The sequence below is a fragment of the Liolophura sinensis genome, chromosome 13, assembly GCF_032854445.1.
Source record: "Liolophura sinensis isolate JHLJ2023 chromosome 13, CUHK_Ljap_v2, whole genome shotgun sequence".
Lineage (NCBI taxonomy): Eukaryota > Metazoa > Mollusca > Polyplacophora > Chitonida > Chitonidae > Liolophura > Liolophura sinensis.
In genome coordinates this window covers 11,148,675-11,176,568 of record NC_088307.1, presented here as the reverse complement: position 1 = coordinate 11,176,568, position 27,894 = coordinate 11,148,675, and the positions used below count along the sequence as shown (strand labels likewise).

General features: G+C 43.4%; 1 protein-coding gene across 1 annotated transcript; it reads right to left on the bottom strand.

Annotated features, from left to right (window-relative positions):
* Positions 1-5,176: 5,176 nt before the first annotated feature.
* On the bottom strand, positions 5,177-27,692 carry LOC135480327 (uncharacterized). The gene is made up of 6 exons (XM_064760148.1): positions 27,559-27,692; positions 25,241-25,349; positions 13,856-13,961; positions 11,677-11,811; positions 9,400-9,499; positions 5,177-8,917 (listed from the first exon to the last, which is right to left on the bottom strand). The coding sequence occupies exons 1-6, from the start codon at positions 27,609-27,611 to the stop codon at positions 8,761-8,763; spliced, it is 660 nt and encodes a 219-aa protein (XP_064616218.1). The 5' UTR covers positions 27,612-27,692; the 3' UTR covers positions 5,177-8,760.
* Positions 27,693-27,894: the final 202 nt, after the last annotated feature.

Here is a 27,894-nt window from a genome sequence, read left to right as displayed (position 1 = left end):
TCACTGCAATTTAGGCCATGGTCCCTTCCAGGGCAACAAATCTTATTTTGAAGGCATATATCAAGTAAAGGTGACTGGATCATGTCTAATTTTAGACAATATTAAACTTACGGTTCACTGCAATTTAGGCCAAGGTCCCTTCCAGGGCAACAAATCTTGTTTTGAAGGCATATATCAAGTAAAGGTGACTGGATCATGTCGAATTTCAGACCATATTAAACTTACGGTTCACTGCAATTTAGACCAAGGTCCCTTCCAGGGCAACAAATCTTGTTTTGAAAGGGTGTATCAAGTAAAACTGACTGAATCATGTCGAGTTTTAGACCATATTAAACTTACCCTACGGTTAAGGCCAAAGTCTGTTTCACGGAAATATCTTGAAAGCACACATGCATATCAAGCAGAAGCTGACAAGATCATGTCAGTTTTCGGGTATTGTTATTAATCCTTACCTACCTTTTAACTGAAAGTCGCCCTCAGTGCATTTGTACAAAAGCAGATCTTGACCGCTTGTGCCAAATGACCGGCAGTTCGGATCGGAGATACAGGCCATGGCTCCTCGTATTAAACACTTTGGGTACTCTCCGGAATTTCCCCCTAATATAGCTTTGTATGGCTCCTGTGCAACGTTGTTATTGTCAAAATGTCGTGAAAATTGAAAACTCCTCATGTTTTCAGAGTTTCTCGGTTCACAAACTGTAGCATATTTCAGCACCAGAGACAATAATAACAACAGTAACATGATATCGGAATAAAAAATACGTCGTTTACACAGAGTTTTTCTGTTTTTAAGGCGTTGGCAAAAATCCATACAGGAGTCAACTCTCACCTACTTCTGCTTATACACGCAAACAACTTCTGGGTAACCAATCACACGCTTTGTGAAAGAAGTCCAGTTCCAGACACCATAGAGACAGAAAGTCGATTAGTTAGGCCTATTCAGCTAATCCTTGTATTTAGTTTTAAATCGATGAACAAAGGTAGATTCTCTTTATGTTGCCAGCCTAAATGGGAGACGCGCGCACTTGACAAAATAACATACAGCGCTACCGTGTAAGACTGTTTGCAAGTAATCTATAATTTTGGTCAATAATAAGTATAGAAATGAAACAGAGATTTAGATCAGCCGACTGTCAACTGGGGGAGCCGGAGGGTAACTTTCGTCTGTGTGGAGTATCGGTTGGGGGAGGGCGCTGTTTATTTTTTATTGTAATAGCCAATTTATTCTACACATCTCATATTCCTTACGTCGCATGTGCCGTTCTGTGCGTTCACATTACATCAGTGCTGTGCGACGCACGTAGGCTTGTTATGGCTGAGCCTCACCACTAATGTCCTCGTGCAGAAATCAGCGTTTATCAATTAAATTGCACAGGTGATGGTTGGAATCATGTTGTGTATACTTTAGATAAACAGAACGCATATGTATGAAGTGTTATTAAAAACGCAGGTTGAGACAGAGCTTTTTTTCTATTTTCTAACATCACTTCCTGTCTCATCACTCTGACCCCAGAGACCACGACATTGTTTAAGATTTCAGTATAAAATTTCCTAGTGGGGGCCGTGATGTAAGGGTGTTTAATTATTTATTTATTTGATTAGTGTTTTACGCTATAATCAAGGGTGTTTCACTTATACGACGGCGGCCAGCATTATGGTGGGAAGAAACAGGACAGAGCCCGGGCGAAACCCACGACCACCCACAGGTTGCTGGAAGATCTTCCCACGTACGGCCGGAGAGGAAGCCAGCATGAGCTGGACTTGAACTCACAGCCACCGCATCGGTGAGAGACTCATGGGTCATTACTCTGCGCTAGCGCGCTAACCGACTAAGCCACGGAGGCCCCTAAGGCGTATGTTAGAGAGCGACTCATGCACCGTAAAGACTAGGCCTATGTAATTATGCTCTGGTAAGTTGGTTATATGCGAAAAACTAAGTAGTTTTCAAGGGGCTGACTGGGAAAGATAACAATGATATTTTATGAGGGCTACTTTATCAAATATGTTGATAGAGTTTGGGAGATAACAATGAAACTAGGCCTGTCAGATTAACACTTTTACGTTTTATTCACCTTTACTTGTATTCACATTTTACAGCTATTAGCATGCATCATTTTGTAGAGGACTTGGTTTTAAGAGGATATGTCTGTTGAAGCCCTCATCAGTGCCACAATGAAAGAACAACATTAGCTTAGAAATAATTGCATGTTATTTATTTATGCACTTGATTGGTGTTTTACGCCGCACTCAAAAATATTTTTATTTTACGACGGCGACCAGCATTATGCTGGGAAGAAATCGACAGAGCCCGGGGAAAACCCTGGGCCATCCGTCCAGGTTGATGGCAGACCTTCCCACGTACGGCCGGAGAGGAAGCCATCAAGACCTGGACTTTAACTCACAGCGACCGCATTGGTTAGAGGATCCTGGGTTATTGCGCTGCCCTAGTGCGGTAACCAGCTCGGCCACGGAGGTGTCCAATAATTGCATGCGAGTCGACTGTAAGTAAGGTTGTAGCAAATCAAATGAACAAATCAGACCAGCTCACAGCTTAAATCCATACATTTCCATAAGGTTACAAATGACTCCAACTCATTTGTTTACATTCCTCTTAGCATGATTTACTCCGTCGACATCTAAACCTCGGCATAAATAAAGAAAACGTAGGTGTGTAAGATCGACAGAATAAATTAATAAATTTTAACACGGAGGTTGAACTCAATTGGAATTGTCTCTGTTTTCCTGAAAATTCATGAATAAATTGTGATGTAAATCTATATATTTGCTATATGTTACCATTTTGTTGGGGCCAGGAGTGTCATGGTATTTTGCTGATGATATGTGTGTTTTTACGGCAAATAAGCACTGGCTCTATTGTTTTCCGCGAATCATTCATTGTGCGGCAACTGGCGTGTTTTGGGTGTTGAAGTGACGTATATCTTGTGTTCGGCTGATATGTTTCGGATGTTTAAGAGACCTGTATGGATCAGTTGTTGAAGTGACGTGTATCGGGTGTTCAAGTGAGGTATATCTTGTGTTCAACTGGCGTGTATCGGATGTTCAAGGGACGTGTATCAATCGACTGTTCAAGTGATGTGCACTGGGTGTTTAAGTGACGTATATCGGGTGTTCAAGTGACGTATATCAGGTGTAAATGTGACGTGTTCAGGGTATTCATCTCACGCGTATCCGGCGCGCACAGAAGATCATATCCTTTCTTCTATAACCAAGAAAACCAGAGCGAGGTTCTTCTTGGCAAACTTTCCACCATTGCCCTTGCGCTATGACCCTGGTGTCCCCTCTGCTGCTTTTCACCAGTGTTCTGCTTCTCTGGAAATTCCTGTACCATCGCATTCTTATGAGACGCGGAGAGAAGATCTCCTGTCTCGCGAGGACTTACGACATTGAGCCTAACGAGTTATCTCCCCCTGTACCAGTGATAACGGTATCCCAGTCGACTGTCTAGCAATGCTGAGAACGTCTAACAGCTACCGTACTGCATTACCTGATTTGGGAGCTGTTACGTATTAGATGATGCCAGGTTGTTTAGTGACATTGAGGACTCAGCTCTGACAATGAATACATTAGAAGCGGTGAATTGAAGAGTCAATTCTAAACAGTGAGCATTATCTGTATCACCTATCTTCATCTTTGCAAGGTTGATATTTGCTATAGGCTTCTAAACCACCCTTGCGTTACTCTACATATGAAAGTCTTCAGAAACCTACTCTACAGACAGCCAATGACATCGTGGCCCGTCTACTTCCGCCAAGGCATTTTCAGCCAATCTTTGATCTCCCTCATAAGTGTATTTCCTTGTTTCGAAGCAAATGCATGTACGTTCGGATCCGATTTATTCCTTGACACAACATTATACAACACCAATAAGCAGTGGTATAAACGGTGATCGATATGCTTTTAGTAAAACGAACAGGCACTGTGCTATCAGGAAATACCGGTTACAGCGAAAGAGGCCGACCAGCTGATCGATATAGTCTACGTTGTTGTTGTTTCGCCACTAATTCTTGTCGAGCCTATTTTGCCTAAAAATGCTCGTCACACCGATAATCCATAACACGTCGATTTGCAGGAAGTTATTTTTTGTGCTAGCATTTCTACGTCTAGTGTGACAAAAATATATTCATGGCATACTTTTCACTACAGCCACATTCCATGTTGATTTGAACTCCCGTTAGTGTCAATAACTGCGGTAGAATCTGATTTGGCAATGAGTCATGCATATTTACGAAGGAAAGTTTAGGGCTTTGAAGAGTTATTGTGGCTCAGTAAATCAAGTAGATTATTCAGGACGCCGCTAGCTTGATTAAATGAAGATGGTATTACCATATTTGAGAGTTGTTAAGTAGTGGGTGGAGCCAGGTGGCAGAGTGACGTTGAAGACTCAGCTACTGACAATGAATGGGCTTCTCGAGAAGCCACTGAACGACGTCTATATTACCTTGATCTGACTAAAAGCCTTTAGAAGTCAGTGTATGTAGGTGTTTTCTCAACACTTGTGTTGTCTTTAGTCAAACCGGAAAATGTCAAAGTGAGTATTCAGAGATCAAAATCAATCCCGATTCTTTGAGTGTAAAAGAAATGCATCATCGAGTAACATAAACGATTCTTGTGTGGATTACTGTTGAATGTTTTGTGTGAATTTATTTATTTGACTGGTGTTTTACGCCGTACTCAAAAATATTTCACTTATACTATGGCGGCCAGCATTATGATTGGAGGAAACCAGGCACAGCCCGTGGGAAACCCACGACCTTCCACAGATTGCTAGCAGACCTTCCCTCGTACGGCTGGAGAGGAAGCCAGTATGATTTTTTGTCAGTGTGCATTTGTTTTTACGTGTCACTGCTGAATACATGGTACAAATCTGACGAGTAATTTGCTACTGATTAAGCATTTACATAAACAGATACCGGCAGAATAAAATCCTAACTGAGATAAAATGACAAGAGGCCATATTTCACCGGTTACGTGTGGTAAACTTTTTGGGATCCGTTTTCTTTCGTACTGAAGTAGGCTTGTTACGATAGACGCATCAGGGACGACTTTCCATATACGCTATATAACTCTCCAGGCTCGGCTCAGTGTTGCTCTGAGACTTACTTTACTTACTTAGGGCACCCCTTAAGAAAGGAACACAAAGACGACTCGACGGGAGACACAAGTGGATTTGTCTATTTTATTAAGAATCAAGTTCACCTTTTATACACATTTCAAATGTAAATATATTCATTAAAAATCTTTCTTGATAGCGCATTTTGAGAGGTACAATCTACTTAGAAATAGGTGTAGTAAACAAACCCGTTAGATCTTCGGCTTGTTCAGTAGATATTAGAACTTTAAACATAGGGTGTTATTTACATTAGGTACTTAAATAATCTGTAGAGCATTAGAATCTGATAAACTTGATAGGTATAATCGGATTATATGTTTCATATAATTCCTTTGATTTGTACCCAGAGAAGTCTTAAGATATTATCCGACCACGACCGAGAATCACAATCTTTACAACAAACCTCTGACGAATACCGTTCACTTCATCAAATTTTCACTTGACACATAACACACTGAGAAAGGTCACTCTGACACTGTACAGGTATATATGAGCTAACGACACATACCACAAAACTGTAGGAAAATCAAAATTTAATATAAATTCTCCACTGTGGTCATTTGCCAAGTGAGCCTGGGATTGAACCCACGTCTCTAATGACGTAATTCTTGTAAAGCAAACGCCTTAACTAGTGGGTTAATATTTACAACCGTTAGCGAGGTTAAAGATATGCATCTTAACCGGCAGTCGCAGTTCAAATGAAAGTGATCTAAATTAGACGCTATATATTAAGAGATATATCCATCTCTTTTGTAACTCTCAAGAATTAATCTCTTAAACTTAAGAGATGTTCGACCTCAGTTAAATATAACACACATATTCCATTAATTCAACACAGAGATTCCATCATAGACTAACAGGATAGCTTATGATGTTGATACTGTACGGTAGAATACTGTGTTATAATAGCAGAACACATTCTATCGTCTCTCAGACAGGAGACTTTCTGTTAAAATTAATTTTTTGAGTGAAAGCCAGTAGAAAATGTGTTTTGTACATTGACATTTCATATACAAGAGGACTTTTTTACCTTTAGCTAAACAATAATTCGACCTCAAAACCTCCCTACTGGATGATACATTTAAAGGCGATCAAATCAAATAAAGAAAACCACGTTCTTCACTCCCATCGTTTCAAAAGAAGTAAATCTTTTTAACTTTTCGTTTAAACATTCTTTTTCTCTTATATGCAGTCATGCGTATAAAAATGAAACGCAAAGTATATCTAGTAATAATGATGTCAAGGCATCATCAAGTAAAGGAAAAATGTTTCACAAGCTTTCGACCCATATGCTGTTAGATAATGATCCCGGCATGTGGATCAAAAGCTTCCGTTTACGTGGTGATATCTCGACTTCATTATTAATACTATTGAACTCACGTAGAACTATGAGACTCAAGCAATATAAAAAGTATAGATGTAGCTGAATAAAGAGGAATATATTCAAAATGCATAGAATAAAGCAAATGTATAGATTTACAGCAGGGCGAATACAAATGTCAGATGTACTGAAGTAAACTGAAATGTATAATCCATTTACGTTATAACAAGATTGGTTGTTATTGATATGCTACACGATCTCCTCGAAATACGAAATATATCTGTTGGTGCATGTAATTCATAATGATAAGGAAAAAAAAAAAGAAAACGATATGATAGGTCACAGGCTTCGACGCATGCGCGTTTGAAAAATGCACCCCAAGAACAAAAGCTCCATCCCAGCAATACCAAAAGCATACACGCCATCGTGCCAACGAACTGCAAACAAGTCCATATCAAAACTGGTTTCAGTGGGATTAAACCCCTGCTGCCGTCAACTTACTCAGCATGATACCGGAAGTGCCGGTATGACTTTACCTTTTGATTTCAGCTACACGACACAGGAGCGCGGCGGATGACCCCAGACGTTTTCATTTACTTGCTGATGGACGAGTAAAACATTTATAATGCTAAAATTGTGAAGAACAGATTGTTTTAATTTTACGGTGATTTCGCAGGTGTTAGCATGACAAAACGCACCTCGCAGTGAACTTCAAGGAATTCTCTATACAATAACACCCAACAGGAAACAGACGAATACCAGAAGGCCAGGTCAAAAATATTCTCAAAAGTGTTTATAAAAAGCTGAATGTTCATGATTTAGTGAGATGTCACAAGTCGTAGTTCAAAGAAAGAAAACACTTTAAACAAGAGAAAACAACAGTTACATCTGGTACTCACCCCCAGTATAAACATTGAATGTGTATACGCAAGGACAATGTGCGCACCAGAAAAAAATACGCACATTAAACACGATAAAAATACGATCTAATAAGCTTGGGCGATGGGGAGGGACAGTCATTGTCAGAAACGCGTATTACAAACGATATAAACACGATTTAGTACCGGGTCTTAATTGGGAAGCTGTGTGAGCAGTCATTGTCAGCAACGATCTGATTCTACGTCTTATCTGGCAAACCATGGAGCAGTCATTGTCAACAAAGGGATATTATAAACGATACAAAAACGATTTAATTCCAGGTATTAACTGGGAAGCTATGGGAACAGTCATTGTCAGAAACGCGTGTTATAAACGACACAAACACGCCGAGTATTAATTGGCAAGCTATCGAAGCAGTCATTGTCAACAAACGCATATTATCAACGTTACAAATACTATCGAATTCCAGGCATTAACTCGAAAGCTATGGGGCAGTTAGTGTCACCAAACGTATATTTTAAAAACGGTATTTAAACACGACCAAATTCCATATATGAATTCAAACGGTTTATGAGGAGTCATTGTGTGAGTGAGTTATTGGAGATAAACCGAAACCTTGCGATGCTCACCGTTTATCAGACGGAGTACCGTAGGAAAGATTGAAAACTGAAACAAAGAAATCAATGTCTACATACAGCTCTCGTATATGTAGAAAAGTTTGTTATTTTAAAGCTTTAAATTGCTGCTTAACGTGCTAAACAAATTTTTCGCAAGCTACTGACGAATTTTCGTACATGTGACTTACGGACATGCGCACCATGTTGGTGGAAGATGAGTGGTCTTCAATGATTGTTCGACTGCGCATGCGCCGCATGTGTCGTTTTCCTCATATCTGTCACCAAGACTCCAGAAGCAGTGAGACCGGGAGAATCTCAGGTTCCTCCTCGAATGTCGGTTTTTAACCCTCACTTCGTGGGTCCCAGTGATTGGAAGGCCAGGACCTTTGACCACCAGACCAGGGCCCGCACCCATGTGACTGATGTTTCTGGGGCCTTTGGACAATGACTAAGCTGTCGGCCACGCTCGTGTAGTCTAACGTTCGTTAAAATGGTGTACATATATCTACACGTCACATGTATGAAAGTTTGTCAGTAGCTTGCCAAATGTCAAATGTTTACGCTGTGCACCTCAACCCATCAAGCTGACAACCATCGTATAAGTGTAATCTTGTTGAACATGGCGTTAAGTAATTAACAAGCAAATACATACTTGTACCATTATAATATTTTTGAAACGGTGACTGGGACTTCATCCTGGTCGTGTGGTGCCTGCATGGATGAAATCTATAAAATCATCTTGTGATCCATGTTTTTTTCTCTGGAATTAATGACGATAGTCTAACCATCTTGTCGCTGCCAAGTATACAGCGTCATATATAAATGTATTCCAATTCACATTCTTGGCTCGTGCGCGGAACCAGGGACAAAGGGCTGCTGTGATCCAGCATCTTACATCTGTGGCAAGGTACGAGTGAATTTTCGGCTTGATACTCGTTTATTCCTTGGGCGTTAACTACAGGGGCAGACCTGTGAGAAGAAGAATGAATTTACGAAGTGAGATACAGAAAACAGATTATCTCTTACAATCTGACCACAGTTTTGCCTTTAGAAGATACCTTCGTAGAACAATGCTTCGGTTTTAACTTAGAAATCGATCGGCAGCTGTTTTAAGCGTGTAATTATAGTTATAAAAAGCTTCAAATATGCAGATCATAAGATGCAATAGCTGTACAATTGTTTTCACTTAGATGATATATAATAAATAGCAAAGCTAGCCTTGCTGCTTTGAGAAATATTCCTTTGTAACAGAAACGAGAGAAAAAACTGTGGCCAGGTTGAATTGAACATTATCCCTTTGGCTGGGTAATATGAATCCGCTTAGCTGGATCTGCCAAAGGGATTAACCAATCAGATTGGAGCTTTGACCGAGAAACTTGATTATTGGATGAGCATGAGGATGATGATGATGCTGATGAAGATTGTGTTCAGATCAAACTGCTCGAACTTACGGCTGATTGTGTCTAATACAGCAGACAACTCCCCCGATGAACAGAGGCAACGCAAGAAACCCCAAAACCGAACCGATTACAGCAAACATCATCACGTGAGCTGTAAACCAAAAAATAAATTACGTAGGAAACAAGAGCGACTGAACACCGTACAACCCCGAATTTGTACACCGAAACCCTTTTACTGAGATCTGAAAACTGAAGGGAAAATTACTGTTTTAGTTCACCTCCCATTTATTTCGTTGTCTGTCCAGATTCACTTGAGATCACGCGAGACTCTCCCGTGATCCACACTATGCTGGGATACAGATGGGCGCCATCGGCTATCAGGGATCAATCCGGGGTCAATCAGAACAGAAGGATGTTACTCTACTAGCTATTTACAATTCATTAAGCCAAATAGAATTACGTTTGCTCTATGCCGTGGTAGAGGCGCGGAGTACAGCCCAAAGGTCTTTGGTTTAAACCCCAAAGGGGTTGCTATGAAAGTAATGAGTTTTGGTACATGTAACTCACGATGCCGGTCTCCGCAGATGCACATCAAAACGCTGCCTTCATGGCAGCAGAATGCTACGCGAAAAAAAAAGAAAAGAAAAGAATAGCTAGCGTGTGACCATAGATAGAGACGCATGCGCTGTAAGAACTATGGTCATTGCTGTCTATGTTGTTAACAGGGTTTGGGCAAAGTTTGCTTTATTACATGTAGCTTGTTTCGTCGCTGAGTGCCAGTAATTTAAGATGCACCCTTCACAGTCAAGAGGACTTTCAACAGAATAAAAATCTCCTCCAGAATGTATGTGGCTGACGCCATACGCTTGAATCTCTCTGATATCGCTGTAGTCAAAAGCATGGCGTTTTAGTATACACGGAAGATGTATATAATCTCATCGAGGGCAGTAGCCTCTTCTCTGCTGTACACAGGTCTTCGGCCTGTTCTTGAATGAAAATGTAAAAGCGGACTCTTTAGTCCTTTAGAGTTAAAAAAGAATAACGCAGTCTTCGTACTACTGAAATGAGAAATTTTTTTATGTGTAAATTAGAAAAATAAAACCTTATCACACTTATAAACCTGTAAAGATAAGCGTCATTTTAACCAGACAGGAAGTTATTTATCATTCCAGACATTTTCTGTCTAAATTTCAAGATAGACTCAATTAGTGGGTCATGGATTTTATCATTTATATGAAGATGAAATTTTGGGATTTCCTTCAGTGATAAAAGTGATATTTCACTCGGCCAGATACGGTATCACTTTTGTTATTGCATTGTGATGTTTCACACCAAACCTGCCGATGGTTGTGGGTTTCTACTGTGCCCTGCCGGGTTATCTCCCACCTTAATGTTGGCCCCCGTCGTATAAGTGAAATATTCTTGAGTACGGCGTAAAACACGTATGAAATTAATGAATAAGTAAATATTCCATGCTATAATGTCGAAAAAGAAAGATTTTGTTTTGATAACGTTTCAACCCGAGCTCAGCGGGAGGACGTTAGCAGGATGACGTCATAATGCCTGCCACGTGAGTTATCATTTTCACCCCTCACTCGAAATATATTTATGTTATTCAAACTTTACTGTGCAACAACCTCCATTTTTGACCGCAACATATCCGCCATGACCAATGAGGATGCCAACTGGAACTGGCTGTGGCTTTAAGTCATAAGGTTTACAATTTACCAGACCAAGAGCGGGGATTTCAATACAGCAGGCACTTCTGTTTTCTCCGTTAATATATAAACTTCACGTCGTACTAATGACAAACTTTTCAGTAAAGCGAGAAATACAAACGAAATACAAAAGTGTATAATGATCACTGAGTCTCTCTGCTTCCAACTGTTCCTTGGCCAAGGGAGAGAACAGTGTATAGGTGTACCGCCTCTCTAAAAAAGGCGTTTTTGTGGGTATTTTTTTTTTCGTATGTTATGAGATACGTTCTTATCGTAACACGGCGACACAGTCAGTCAGGTTGGACTGCAATACTCGCATAACGCTTTTCCCAAACAGGGAACTGTGAGAGTTTTAGATATTATTTTTTTCCGTTCTATTCTACTTCATTAGATTGTAGATTGCCAGCTTTAGTATTTTAATTCCTCCAACGTTTTACGCTTGTGCCATTGTTGTCAATGACAAGTTTGCTTGCATTCTGTTTGTAAAATATAACAAGAAGAAAAAACAAGTATTCAAAAGAATGTGTTTACACCTACAATATAACTCGTCAGAGACTCTATACATTATTGTAATTTGCTAATATACAAACAACAGGCAATATAACTTTACCGCAAGGGCATTCGTCGGGTGTACATGTCTTCTCATCGTCTACACCTCCAGCATCCATACATGGATCAGGTAACCGTCGTCTGGTCCTGGTTTCACAGCTACACTTTCCCCAGACTTTCCATGGATCAGCAGGTTCTGAATGGTAAATGAGAAATATGCAATGTTTTCTCTATGCGCCTTAATATATGAAGTCTGCACAAAATAATGCTAGCTGACAAGCTGTGCGCGCGAACACATCCTTGACTTTATTCATTTATTGCAGCGTCCGTGGCCTAGAGGTAATCGAGCTAGCGCGGCGTAATGTCCCAGGAGCCTCTCAGCAATGCGATCCCTGTGAGTTCAAGTCGAATTCATGCTGATTTTTTTTATCAAACCGTACTTTGGTAGGTCTTTCAGCAGCCTTTTGATAGTCGTGGATGACAGTCGTAAAAGAGAAATATTCTTGAGTACGGCACAAAACTCCTATTAAATAAATCAATCAATGCCTTCATCTATTCATTTGGTTCAAGATCCATTCCAAGGAATCACAGTTAAAATATTTTCTTGGATAATTTCTTTGATATTCTTACAACTTGGGAACTGAAAAAGCAGATTTTTCTTTCAATTATTGTAAAGTATTACAAACCGATAAAAGACAAGAATTTCTTGATGACACTCTATAGACCTAAATATCATGATACAGAGATCGCCATTTTACTGTACACCTTGTCTTCTTCAATAAAAGTGTTTTCCTATTAAGAAATTAATCTCTTTATGAAGAAATAATGTCAAAAAGTTCTTAAGCATGTAAGGGAAGATGTCTTCGGGAGGGGAGGAGGGGGTCAAATTAAAAATTTTGTGATATTCTCCTGCAATTTACAAAATTACTCCCATTATGTCCAATCCCAACCCGAACCGTAGTGTACTGAGCCTCGGCTACTGATAACCTATGGTTCTCTTTTTGACCAGCAGAGCGGAAGTTAGCTTTGCCTATAAAAACAACAAGGTTAACTTCCTGAAGTCAATGTGGAATCGAAACATAATAGCGGCAGCTGTAGTTTAAGATTAATATACCGTTACCCTTACATTTTTGGGCTAAGTACAAAATTCAACTCTTGGATTAAAAGTTAAATGTGGTATTAAGTCTTGAAACACTTCTGAATAGCCTGATAACGGCAAACACAGTCCTTGATACCCGGCCAGTACATCGACAGGCCCCGGGGTAACGAAGCGATCCAAGATATAAATCAAAACTTCAAATCACTTTAAAACTGTCATTTCTTATGTAACAAGGCAAATATACTGATTGACACTATAAATTCTGGATAGGTTATAGTAAAACAAATTTCTACTAAAACAATGGAAAGAACACACCAGGTTTAATCATTAAAATTTTGCGTTAGAGCATTGAAAAAACATTTTTTTCCTGATGTCCTGTGTCATATATGTGACTTTAAAGGCAAAGAGAACCCTAAGATAAAGTATACTCCATGAAAGGAGCATTAAAGACAGCTCAATAAAAATCTATTGAGCGCTTTATATTCATTCATTCTTTTAGAATGTTCTGTCACCGGAGAAATGTACATTTGAAATACTGGATTTGACCTTGATGGTTTCTGACCTAATTGTGACCATTGAGGTCTCATGAACTTTATAGTATTTTGACACACACACTACTAAAGACTTCTCTATTAAAAATGCATATACATTTTAGAAAACAAGAGTGCATTCTCAAGAAACATTTTCAAAAAATAGGGATGTGACGTCACTGACATCCAAAATGCTCAAACGAACAGTTGTAGAATCCATTTAAAAACATTTTATTCGGCTGGAGATATTCTGTTGTCCGGGACAGTGTATGTTGGACTGTCATCTGAGATACACATCGTTGTAGTGTTTTCTTTATCTCTAAGAGTAATAGTTCTGTCAGCAGCTTGCCGATGGTCGTGGGTTTTTCCCTGGGCTCCGCCTGGTTTCCTCTCATCACAATACTGACCACCGTTGTATAAGTGAAATATTCTTGAGTATGGCATAAAACACCCATCAAATAAATAAACAAATGAAGAATAACATCTTTGGGTTTAGGCAAACGTTTCGGCAGCAGTGCCTTATAACAAATTACTCAGATTCACACTGCACACACATTGTAGTGTGTCAAGATCGTCCGACATTCGGTAAGGTTGTAGACCATGTCACTTACCGTTTCGTTTATATGTCACCGGTTTATTCCAAGTATTGTTGCCTCCTGTGCAGTTATTTCTGCCGAATGTTCCAATGTCATTTGTTGCCAAATGACGTACCGTTAACTGCGAAAAGAAAAGATAAATTATTTATATAGTTGATGTTTTACGCCGTACTCAAAATAAAGTATTATGTTAGGAGGTGAAAATCAACGACGATCAGCTGTCCATGAACTGGACACACAACAACCTCAATAATGATAACAAAAATGGCCATACGTCTATATTTGTCTGATGTATCACAAAAAGATAACTAATTTCAAGTTGGAAAAGGGAATATTGTGATTATTGTAATTTGTATGTTAATTTTTTCAAGATTTTGAGGAAGTGAACCATGGGTATTTGTGATTGGCTTGAAATATATATATATATTACATGTATATATATATATATATATATATATATATATATATATATATATATATATATATATATATATATATATATATATATATATATATATATATATATTAACCTCATGTGACGTAACTGACCCTACTCAAGAAAATCTCACTTATACGACGGCGGCTAGTAGTAATGGCGTCGTGTCGTTGAGTTCGCGCTCTAAGGCTGGGTAGAAGAGATGGGTGAAACAAGTGGGTTTTGTCAGCTGGTAGAGTTTTGTGTTCAGCTGTTGCGCGCCAAAACGGGTCAGAGGGTGGGTTTAATTTTCCCGATCGCATTTTTTGACACGCGCGCCTACCAAAAGCACGGAAGTCACACCCATCAGACGGGCTGTAGTGGACCGGTTCCAGTGCCGCTTGGTTGGGTGGGTACAAAATCGCTTGAAAGCGGATGTGAACGCCGTGACTTGACCAACAATCATGGTCCAAACACGCGCACAATATCAGCGAGAGTATTCTCGCCGGGTAAAATTACTGCGTCATGAACGTCGAGTACACGGAGTTCTGTCAGAGAGGTGAGTTCGCTTGCCAAGTCTTTTTGCCAGGACATTCTCCCGACGGGACGCATGGCTCAGGCATCAGCGAACGCAAACCATGCGGGGAGAGTCCGTGAAGTTCACGTGCGACACGTGCCACAGGATGTTTACCAGAACTACGAACTTGATCCGGCACCAGCAGACGCTGGTGAAAAAAGAGCGGACTTACAGATACGAAGCTTGTCAGAAGACGTTCTACTTGTTGTGGGACTGGCAAGTTCATCGACCTGCTCAACACGAAACCGTAAGTCACACAGCGTAGCTGTTTTGTTAGGCTTTGACAATTGGTCCTTACAGCATAATACATTGTCCATTTCCCGTTACCTAGCCGCTCCTTACACATGTTACCTGTACTTTTAACCAGAACGGAATCACGACGTAAAACACCCACCAAATAAATCAACAAAGAAACTGAATCTGTATGTATCGAACAGAAATGTTGTTATATTTAGTTGACAAAACAGCATTAAAATACATGTAGTTTATCAACGAGGAAGAGACATGACAGAAGGCGCTGTTTGTAATGAATGTTCTATGTACAATACCGGCATAAGAATTTTACAGGTATCTGCAACCACCAATATTCCACCACCTACCATCCGATACATATAGCAAAACTGTATATATATCATATCGTATATCATATCATTTTATATCAGCCACATTCGTGCGGGAACATAGGCAGCAACATAAACTTGCGTAGAGAACACGCTCCGGCTTACTCAAACAATAGCAGACAGACTTACCGGTTCACGTTCCATGGGCAGAAGCTAGAACGGCTCTCAGCGCCAGGAATAGATGTACAAGCGGCACCCAAAACGGCTTTAACCACCCCGCCCCCCAGGCGGGCCCATCCCCATGGCCTAAATTCACTCTTTACGACAAACACGTACATAAACATGTACCATTTTGCACTCCATCTATAATACTTTGGTAGCCGGAATTTTCAATTAGAGAAATGTGTAGCCGAAAAAAAAAAAAGTCGTTTAGATCGCACGCAGGAGCAGCCTCGTACCAGGAATCGCCAATGTCGACTACCTAGCCGGCAACCTAGGCAGAACCCATCTCCCCCACTTGGACGAGCTCCATTCGATCAATGGCATTCGTCGGCCATTGGTCAGAGAGGCTCTAGCTTTTGTGTCTCCCCCCTCCCACAGGAGAAGGTCTCTTCGTGACCCAGCCCCCGCCAAACAGTGGGAGAACCTAGTCGGCAGTCTCGACATATGCCTCGTGCTGGCTGTCACCCGCAGGGGTCCATATTCGTCGCCTGGTACGCACACACGAAGGCGGGGAGGGTTTCAGGAGATCAGCTACGGCCCACCAAGGGCTCAAACACTCGAACTCGAAAAAGGACACAACGAAAGCTTTCGACTTGGCGCCTGTGGAATACACCTGCACACGTTTGTCATCGACCAGTTTCGCGTCCAAAGAACTATCCTCTTCCTAGTCCCAACCGACGCAGACAAAAAGCCAGCAACGGACGTGGAACGCACATGGCCAATTGCTAGGCTCCCATGCACAGAAGGATGGTTTGCTTTCGCTTCGTTGCTGTCGGCTTCTGCGCAGCAGGCTGCTTTGCAGGCGAGCACTTTCCCACCTGCACTGGCCAATGTAGAGGGTTGGGGAAGTCCGGGACATACACGCCACCATGGGAAAGCACGATGCAACCGAGATCTTTCCCAGGACCAGATATAGGAACTTCGGGCACTCCGGGGCAAGCTACAGCCGACCGGGGCGAAAAGGCGCTTTGGTATCGGGTCCACGGGGTTCTACATAATATGGTGGGAGACCCCTGCAAGCGAGCCGGAGGAATGGGAACCCTCGCCTACAACCCGCCGGCCAGTTCGCAGTCTCCTCCCCCCTGTCGGAGCCACTCCGGAAGGAGTTGGTGTTGGCCCACCGTCCAAGATATTGCTGCCGGGATACACAACCGCCTGGGAAGATTCGAGGCTTGTGCGGAGCAAACGATGGGCCTGCTGGTAGAGGTGTTGGCTTTGCTATTTGCCGAAGAAGACGATGACGACTACTTTCTCGATGAGCTCCACATACGGGCCGCCGCCGCGTAGGCGAGGGAGGAACAGTTTGCACAACAAACACAGACCCGGTTGCACCTCCAGAAAGTGGGGCAGATGGTACAGTCCGCTGGAAACGAGGGCGCACCTTCTCCCAGCCGCGGTGCTTGTCTAGAGGGTAGTGCGGACAACCTGGTACAACACACAGGACGGAACGTCCAAGAAGGCAGCTTCCCCGCCGGCACAAAAGCAGCGTGGAGCGGCCAGACCTGGGGACCTCGTCTACATGGTAGGGTATGGTACAAAGAGCGCGGCCCGATATCGGCGGCCACTACTGCCTCTACCTGTCTGCGTGTCCCCATATGCGAGCTGTTGTGCGCCGCTCTCAAAGGTGACCAAACCAACGGTAGCTCCGGCGTTGCGGTCGTAGAGGCAACAAAACGTCGAGGCTACTGTGCGGCCATTGTGTATGTACGTCGGAGCCCATCCCCCTGCTGCTGCTCCCAGTGGAAGCCGAAACGGCCGTAGCCTTGGCGAAAAATACGCTATGATGTAGGGGGTGGATATATTCAGAGAGGACCAGAGAAGGCCTACATTGTTTCAAGTTTATGTACGTACTTGACATAGAGAATGACATCCGACAGCATTTCCATCGCGGCACACAAGTGCAGGACCTGCTCCGCGATCTTGGAGCCATGAACGAGTGCCTGAACCCTACCAACCATGACCAGCTTAGAGCGTTCGCCGTCAACTACACCTTAGGTAACATCCTGGGCGACAAGGAGACGGATGCGTTACTTTTACGCCAGCACTAATAACTTCCGGGTTCTCGACCTCCCATATCTTGTAGGGTGTCGAACTGGCATCAGTGCAGTCCTCAGCGATCTCCTCACCACTGACCCTCACATATGGGCCCAGTAACAGTGCCCCGACACCAAAATGGACAGTGGAACTCCTGATTAACGTTTTGTTTATTGTCCACAAGCTACACGATCAGTTCATCGCTTCGTGCGTGTTAACGTTACCACCCTACATGGAGGATAACTATAGACTGCACGTGTCAGTTGGAGGGGGTTATTAACCTTATAGGTGTATTTTTTTGGGTGTTTGGCTTTGCATCGAGGCAAGACCAACGCCAGAGACTCGAGAATCAAGCCTGACATTACCACCACGCTTTTCTGGACGCGGTAGAGATGGAGCCCAGGCATTTCCTCTCAGCACGTGCGCTGGACACGGTCGAGAGCCTATTTGATGTGAACATTTAAGTGTACCAGCACACGTGTACCAACTCGTCCCCATGAAAAACTTTTATTCTGCTATGCTACCACCACGGAGTTCAACCTTCACGATGGTCGTTTTAGGAATATGATAGACCTGGCTTGTCGCTCCCAATCCTATACGTGCGAAGTGTGCAATAAGACGTTTCGTAAGGTGTACACACTACGACTGCATGGTTGGACTTGCATCTATGCCGTTAGCCTGTATTTTTGAAGAAATTGGGTATTTATCTGATTAAAAGCGAGGACGGAATATTCCCTTACCGAGCATGTTATGACTTCGAAGCTTAGCTGGTCCCTCTGGACGATGCGACTACCGGCTCAAAGGAACGGACGTCCCGCCACAGCCCCATGAGCGTCAGCGTGAATTCCAACATACCTAGCCAAGACCAACCCCTGTGCTTTGTCTCTACCGACAAACGGATGATGACTTACCTCAATACGATCAGCGCGGCCTGTAGTGCCTATCTCACAGAGCATTACTCCAACGATATCAAAGGGTCTTACACTCGGTGGGTGCAGGACAAATTCGTCGCCAATATCTGCTAGCTCCCAGTCTTCGGGAAGTATGATCTGAACTTGATCAAAGAATAGCCTTACCCACACCTGGACAAGTCCGCTGATTTGCCGTGTGTTATCAAGCGCAACAACAATCATATGTTCCTCAGCAACGCGCAGCTGAAGTTTCTGGACACTTGGAATTACTTGGCCCCTAATTGCAGTTACGACAAGTGGGTTAAAGCCTACGATTGCGACGTCACCAAAGGCAAATTTTGCTATTGTGACGTAGGCTCCCTCGGTCGTTTGGAGGCAACGGCACTTCCACACCGCCATGCGTTCGACAACAATCTCATCCACGAACCTAGCACGAAGGCTGCGTACAAGACCCTGTAGGAGACGTGGATGAAAACGGCGTGCGCACCGTAAAGACTTCCTGCGGTGGCACAAGGACCTAACCGTGACGCCCTTCATGGAGTCGGCGGGGAAGATGGTGGCTTTCTACAAACCATGCACGTCGACGTGTGCAAAGATTGCATCAGTATACCAGGGTTCACCATCTGCTACTTGTTTTACGATCTGCGCTCTGTGTTCACTCTCAACGCCAAGAAAGACAAAGACATGCACAACTGAATGAACAAAAAGATCGTTGATGGGCCGAGCATCATTTTCCATCGTTACCACGAACGGGGCGTGACACGCATACGAGGAGGCAAGCTATGTCAGCAGATCGTCGGGTTTGACGCCAACACTTTGTATTTGGCTTGCCTAGCCTCATCCATGCTTGCGGATTACTACATCCGAAACGGGGAGAAGTTCCTACCCTCCGGCACAGGGACTAATCTGGCCAAAATATGGCTAAACTAGCACTCGTACCAGCTCGGGGTACGTATCTGACGCCGGCTAAACCACACGGAGAAGCGGTGATCGTCAACTCCCCATAGACGGGTTCGCCCACACCAACGTCCCAGCGTCTTTCAGTTACACGGTTGCTATTACTACGACCACGGGTGTTACCTGTATAACCCACGTCAGGGTGAGCTACACTTCAACGAGCGACGAGGTTTGACACCCCAAAACCTACGAAAGGAAATGGAAAAGAACGAAGCGTTCGTTCAGTCCCAAGGGTACCAGGTGAAATCCACATGGGAGTGCAAGTTCCCTAACATGCGGAAAACATATCCCGGGTTTACATGTTTTTATGCAGCAGTTCGCCTTACCCTCGTCGCAACGGCAGCCCACTACGCAATGTGAGCTGCTGGAGGCTGTCGTGCGATATAGGTTGTTTGGCTTCGTCGAATGACATCCACACCCAAGAGCGTCTCAAACCGGACATTGCCCACCTGTAATTAAAAACACCGACGTCAGTCTGGGAGATATCGCCCCCACTATGGCGGAGTTCACTGGCGTGAATGACATCATGCCCTGTCCATGGCGAATACTGATCGGGAGTATGTTCGGCATGAAAATTCTGCTGGCCACCATGTTACTGCAATGGACTTCACTCACGAATTGGTAGTGACCCATGTAATGGAAAACTCGCAAGGGCGAGCCCTCCAAACTTTTGTGGATGCCATCAACCAAACCCGGCGACAAAGGGACACTGACGCTACCAAGGTACTCAGTGGTGAAACGACGAAGTTGGCGGGAAATTCCGGCTACGGCAAAAGCCGTGGCAAACCAAGACTCTTACGGAGATGTGAAAATATGTGGCCTGGCGAAGGCCGTACCGTATGACAACAACGTCTCCAGGTAGGTGCGGAACGGGCACAGGTTGGTGGGGGCGGTGAGAAGTTTATCGTTCAAGGAGACCTGTTGTCACAACGAATGCAACCACAGGTTGGTCGGACCTACGCTTTTGTCGGTCTCCAATGCCTCTCCATTGCTGTCGCCGATTTTTTGCCAAGTAAGTATCAACGTCCGCGTTGGTGGTAAGAAATTCCAATCTCATGCGCTTTCGTCCGGTAAAGCGGGGTGATTTTATATTTTATATTATATATATTTTTAATATATATATTACATTTTATTGGCTTGGCCCCGGCCATGTCCTTAGCTATAAGAGCGGCTGTGGCCAACAACTGTCCTCGTCTCTCGGGAACGTGTGCTTTCAAGGTGCGCTTGACCGCTGTTCCGCAACTCATGTCTTCCCCAGCGCCCGCACGGCAGACTTCAACAAGACTTGGGCTATTTTGGCGAGACTACCCTGGAATCCGTGACCTCGCTGTAGAGCTGCACTCCGAAACGCGGGTAACCCACGTCTGTTAGCCAGCATAGCAAAGGCGCGCCGTTGTCAAAAGTGAAGTGTCAACATCACTTTATCGCGTTCGAATGGCACCGGTCCGCCAGTGTCATCCCTAATATTGATTTCCAATGTCGAGAAACGCTAGCGCTGCACGGGGATATATTCCACGTGTTAGAAAATGTTGGAGATGTGCTGGCCTTTCCTCCTTTTCGTGGTCACCAGCTGCAGCAGTGGCGCGAGCCTGTCACCCACCACACGGGGCTCGACAATGTCCGTGGTCACGTATGGCGTAGGCGTGCTCCTGGCAGCAATGTGTATCAGATCCGCCGGCCCCATTATCCAGCTGTAAGACAAATTAATGAGCTGCTGCAGACGCCGACTAAAACCGAGCCAAAATTGTTACCGAAAGCGTATGGTGTATTAATACACCATATTAGGGATAATAGCCTTCTTGCAGGGTTATCTTATGCCTAGCGCGGTGTGGGTAGTCTTTGGATTCTAAGACATACCACGCTTCGTCTTCCTAAACGTCCTGAATGGGCTGAGTCGCAGAGGGTCGGTGTGGCCTGCTTGAAGTCGACTAGCAAGTACCCGTGAGGTTAGGCGGTGGCATCCTCAAACGCCTCGCGCACGCACTACGTCTCTCCAGGAGCCATCTGTTTGGCGCTCGTGGTAATCTGAAACGCGACGTTTCAGATCAAATTGTGCGCTTTTAGACCGATGGTGCTGTGACCTTTGGTGTTGTTGAATATGTTTTGCACAATATTTCGGTGGTACCTGCCTTTGGTAAAGAGCTTCATCACGCGATCGTCCTCTTCAACCATCAAACCGTCTACGACGACTGACGTCCGCTCCCACGAGTCGAATACCGACGGGCTGGGCACGCCTTCTTCAAATCGAACGTCCGGTAGCGTGGCGTACAAAGGCTGCCACTCCCCGTAGCACGCGAAGACGCGTTGCTGTGGTGGGTGGATAAGGGCTTGAGCGTACTCCACCAGCCATTTCACAAAGACGGACTTGCCACACCTTGTCGGCCCGCTGACGATATGCAGGTAAACGGGCGCCCCTATCGCGTATCCATCGTCCGAGAATCTGGGTTAGGTCGTGTCGTATGGGTAAGGGTGAGGTACAGTATGTGATGCCACCATGCCTTGCGAGGTAGAAGTGGAGTGCTCTTGAGAGTGTTCTGAACCCACCTCCGCTGTCGCTGGTGTAGAGGTGGCTGGCTGCCGGTGCGAGGCATGATGTCGTCCGTGCGTGTGTGCGAGGGTATATATAGGTGTGGTCTGGCGAAATGCGCGGACGAGAGTGAGTTGGCCTACCGTAGACAGCGTATTTTTTTTAGGATTTGTACTCTAGGGGCTGGGTCACATCAGAAAAACCCCCCATAACAAACGCATCACAGTAGTGTGAATGGAAATCACCTATTGGTATAAACATGCGTACAGGCATATGAAACGAAGCGTCCATGGAGTTATCTCATCGTACATCAACGTAGGGAAAACAATGTCTAAGTAATACTGCTGAATGGGAAGGGGTCCCTGACATACTACGGACCCTCCAATGTCGGTGACGACACCCATTCTTTCCACATGAGCATGGTGCGTAGGTTATTGAGGCTGGAAAAAGACATAGTTTTAAAACACCATCATTCTAGTGTCGTCACCAACCGACCAAGGCATCCATCTATCACTCACTTACGGTGGGCTACCTGATACCAGTGGCTGAAATAAGACATGTTTTGTAGGGAGGAAATAACCAACGAAAAGACCTGTGATATATGCATCGCGACATTTGCTTTGTTGCATGTGAACTCAAAATTGAACGAAATAATACAAGCACTGCATCAGAACACATGCAGCATGGAAAGCCCAGTGTCATGCCCCTTTTTGTGTGTGTGTTTACATGTAGGTTCATTATTATCATCATCAGGAATGACTCAAGGTGGTAGTGGTTAATGAAATACGGATATGGAAGCCTTGACAACGGTTTGACTTCAGAACTAGCACCGTGGTAACGTCCGTGTAAAACACATCGGTAGTAGGGTCACCGTATGTAATGGCTATGGGTAATGGTAGTGGTATCACGGACACAGACATTCCGACAGTTCACCATCCTCGGGCATCGCACAATCCGAAACGCCCTGTAAAACACACACACACACACGGAAGAATACTGTAGAGAGCACATCACTGCTAATCGGGTGGGGAACAGCGGGTTGATAGTGCGGAAATCACGTGCTCGTTGGCTGCCAGACGCTCCACGTACAGTCGGATGAAATGGGGATTGATCTTCTTGATAGGCGTCTCGTTCATTAACTCATACAGTTGGTCCTTCACTACCTTTACCTCCCCCGAAGATAGTGGAACTTGCGGGCTTGGCACATAATATTATAGCACACCCCTCTCTTTCAGGTAGTGGGTACGGGCTTCGTTCACGATGATGATCGCCAGCTCTCGGGAGTGTTTTGGGTAAGGAATTTATTGAGGCCACACGCTTTGCGCTGCTGATGTAGGATGTAAGGCTAGACAGACACTTCGTAAGAATTCCACAGCAATTCGGTCAGGGTATGTCCAGCTCTGATTCGAGAGAGGCCGGTTCGTCCTAACTGAATGTCATGGGCTCCGCCAATACTTTATCGTCGGTGGCCTCGGCGTCGTCCGCTTCACCGTTTACCACCAGAGCGGAGATGTCTGGCATGGTTCGCACGAAGTTTTGCCAGTTGGTTTAGTAGTAGAGAGTGATACCGTCTTTGGTAGGACCGCCATTTCCTTAAGTGCATGAACATGGAGCTGTATCGGAGACATCAGAGTGTTGAGATAGCAATGTCATAGAAAGCTGGCGCCAGTTCCTTAAACTTTTGTTTCTTGGTCTACCCGTCGCCCATTTGTCAATTTTGGCGCGACAGAGCTGTTCAACCCAACATTAAAAGCCGACGTTTTGCACACTCGTCGTTCATTGGTTCCTCCCGCCCGCCGTTCATTAGAGAATGCGACGTGTCGTCAACGAAATCTGAACGGGAAAATCCAACACACCCATTGACCCGTTTTGGTGTGCAACAACTCAACATCAAAGTCTACCAGCCGACCACTCGGACTTTTCAACAAGGCGAACACCAATGAAATTCGTGCCGGGATATACAAACGTCGATCATTGGTCCATTTTGGCGCGATGGACCCATTGGTTGATAATCTGCCAGCCAACTTGGCTCACTCACCTATTCACCCCACGTGCTGTATAGCGCGGATTCAACGAGGCGACTCCATCACAACAACACCACCTCAATAACGCCACCTCAAAGCGGCCTTATATACTAATGCGGCTATAGCGGTATGGTGGAAGGATACCGGCAGAAAAAGAAGTCATCATTGATACACAGCTACCTCTCTAAAAACACACGCTTTAATGTTCAAAGGTATAGCTGTTTTTATTTGAACGCAGTCGTGTTGTCCATAAACGTGTTACATGTATACGACTATACACACATATGTTTTTTCTTAAACATAAGCAGGGATCCTTTTTATAACATTGACATTTTCAGTAAATCATTTCCAACGTTTTCTCCAAAACATTAGTGTTTTAAAGAAAGCATGTGACATGTCTACTAAAGAGGCCAGATAGCCATTTTTGAAAAAAATGTATATGTCTATCTGTTCTATCAGGAAAACATTGGCTTTCTTGGTCAGTTTGCAGTAGGCCTACATTTACATGACCCAAGTGCCACGTAATTACACAGTTATCGATGACGTCACTCGTTCGTAGGATGAATACTTGTTGTTTCTAGATACTGAATGAGCAACTTCACTGATTGTGAAAGAAAATGTTTAATATTCAAGCTCTTGCTTAAAATCATACAATATGTACAAAAATGCAAACCATTAACACATTTTTCAGGAAGTGACCCAAAGATCTGCATGAAGCAGTATATTTTATATAATTAGACAGAAGTAAACATTCTCTCCAAATCCAAACTGCATTCAACCAGCCTATGTACATTTTGACAATGGGCTAATCAGTACCCCGTCACAGACATGTGTAAGAGTCATTCTTGGAAACGGTGTTAAACCATCCATGATGAAATAAATAAATCCCATCGTATATTTATTGATTTGTTTATTTGATTGGTGTTTTACGCCTTGCTCAAGAACATTTCACTAATGCTACGGCAACCCCCATTAGGATGGGAGGAAATCGGACAGAGCCCGGGGAAATTCGCCGACCATCCGTAGGTTGATGTTAGACCTTCTCACATACGACCGGAGAAGAAGCCAGCTGGCATCAGTTGGACTCACAGTGACACTATTGGTGAGAGGCTCCTGGATCACTGAAAATGATAGCCGCAGTTTTTGATGGTATATAATATAAAAGAAACTTACATGCCTCATTGCCCACAAATCAGAACCACTGTTTGTCAAATGAAGGCTGACTTTACATACTGGACCAAGGTCTTCGGCGTCCTTTGATGTCAGAATGTAGATATCCGTCCTGTAAAGGATTGGAAATTACGAATTGCTTATTACAGGCTAATTTGTTTGAATGATCATTAACGATGGACTAATGAGGTTTTCATTAATACTACGACATTAGGTTTCATAGCTGGAATACACTGATGTACACTAACACTGACACATTTTACCCCGTGCCATACAAGTTTTCACTTACACAAAGCACTCAACATAAAACTCCAGCACAAGCCTGTATCTGAATTAATCAAAAACATCCAAAATAAAAAAGTCCTTTTTTCTTACGTTATAGCTAATGAATATTAAGTTATTTTCAACATGGCAGCTTATGCCTTAAGAAAACGAATCATCCCACGTCGAGAACACAGTGAAGAATCCGCCGTAGCTTTTGTTGTATCCCTATGTTATGCTAGTGTGATCTTACCGCAAAACTGGTCTCCACCCACCTCCATCCCCACCCCTCTTGCTATGGCTCGAACATCTCTAAAAAGCACACTGTCCAACAGTACGGTACGGATCGCCCTCGAGTGCGGTTGTTTGTATAGGCTAAGGCGAACGTAGTCCTATACTAGTTGATATTGGGTCTTGGGGAGCGGTACTTTTTTTTTCACATTCGATGGCACCAAAGGGGGGTAACCTTATATGCCATAGGCATTTAGGAACGCTGCTATGTATATACACGTAATTTGCTCTCCCCATTTCTGTAAACATTGACGAGGAAATCGTGGCAGAGGAGTAAAGTCCATCACTTGTTGATTTTCAAATTCCGCAAAATTCTAAAACGACATTAACAGACTGAAAGCGACACAGGAACATTCAAGCGTAGCCAAGTGGTAAGTGTAGCGCAATAACCCCAGGGGCCTCTCATCAATGCGGTCACTCTGAGTTCACGTCATACAGGCATCCTATCTCTTACTAACAGCTCCTGTTGTATGAGTGAAATAATCCTTAGTAGGGCTTGAGAGCAGGATTCAGTGCCTGTGTAGATCGTCTCGTCCACTGGAACTGAAACGCTTCCCTATGCCTGAGTAAGACTGAACACATGCCTCGTGGCTAGCAGTCACGAGCCTAATTCAGTTCAGCAACTCCTTTACACGACTTACAGAACTTTCAAGAAAGGATTCACAGTAGGGGCAAACCGGACAGAGCTCAGTGGAAACATTTCCATGTAGAAAGGCAATGCGGAATTTGAACATTGTGGCTTTACAACACGGTGAGGCAAATTAAAGCATTTTGAAATGGGTGGTGATATACAATAATGTATATTATTCAGAAAACCAGATTTTGATTTACTGATTTACCTTGCACATCCCCTAAAATAAATATTTCAGGTAATAAACACCATCGCTCATGAGAAAAATTCATTTAATTTGTATATTCACGCTCATTAAATTATCAATATATGAATATTTCACTAATGCGATGGCGGCCAGCATTATGGTGAGAAAAAAGCGGGCAAAGTCCAGGTGAAACCCATGACCATTTTCAGGTTGCTGGCATATCTTCTCACGTACGGCCGGAGAGGACGCCAGTATGAGCTGAACTTGAACTGACAACGACCGCATTGGTGAGAGGGTCATTGCGTTGTGCTGGACGGCTGACAACCTCGGTAACGCAGTCTCCTTTTCACGCACGCTAAACGCCCCAAAGTGACCTCACCACGATGTGGTGAATTAGGTGCAGGATTGGGTTTTCAAGCAAAATCAATATGTAAGCCTATACACAGCGCAATGTGGAAGAAACTAATAAAAACGACTTTCGATGACGAAAACGAGCGGAGCCTCTCATACATTAATGTGGTGTGTCTGTGTGCGTGTGTGTGTACGCGTGTATGTATGAACGTTTTTCAGTCATATGTAGACGAGGGGTGATTAGATATGTGTACATATATGTTCACTGAGTCTCCTTGTGGAAGGGCAAGAGCATGCCGCCATTGAAGATACATGCCGAAGAAACCAAACGTGACACTTTTGCCATGAACTCCGGTTTTATGCACCCACAATACTGGATGTCATTGTAAAAGTGAATCATTCTTGAGTATATGGTGTTAAACAAAAATGGAATAAATAATAAATGTATAAGTAAAAAAAATAAATAAACGAATAAATAAATAAACCAATAAATAAATAAATTAATCAATAAATTAATGAATAAATAAATATATACAGGTTTTTGCTTGTCCCACTGGTGGTAAAATCCCGCGAAGGCATTTCTAATTTGGCTATACTTACTCGTTCGCACTTAATCTTCTCCCTTTTCCGGATATCAGATTCTCTGTTTTCATACCAGCTTTGTTAAACAATGAAACGTTCACATCAGACTCCGTACCAGCCAACCTGGTTCCACATGTCTCAACGGTCAGTTGGTAAACTGAAATCAAATGAATATTTTATTTAATTCTTTACTTTTAAAAGAGAATTTCTGACAATCTATAATTGCACGGAATGATTGCCTCTATCTGTACATCGCAGGAAACACCATCGGATCTGAGGCAATCTGTTTCTCAGTATATTCCGGACAAATTGCTTCAGTGAGTATATACATACAAAAATATAGAGGTATTTAGG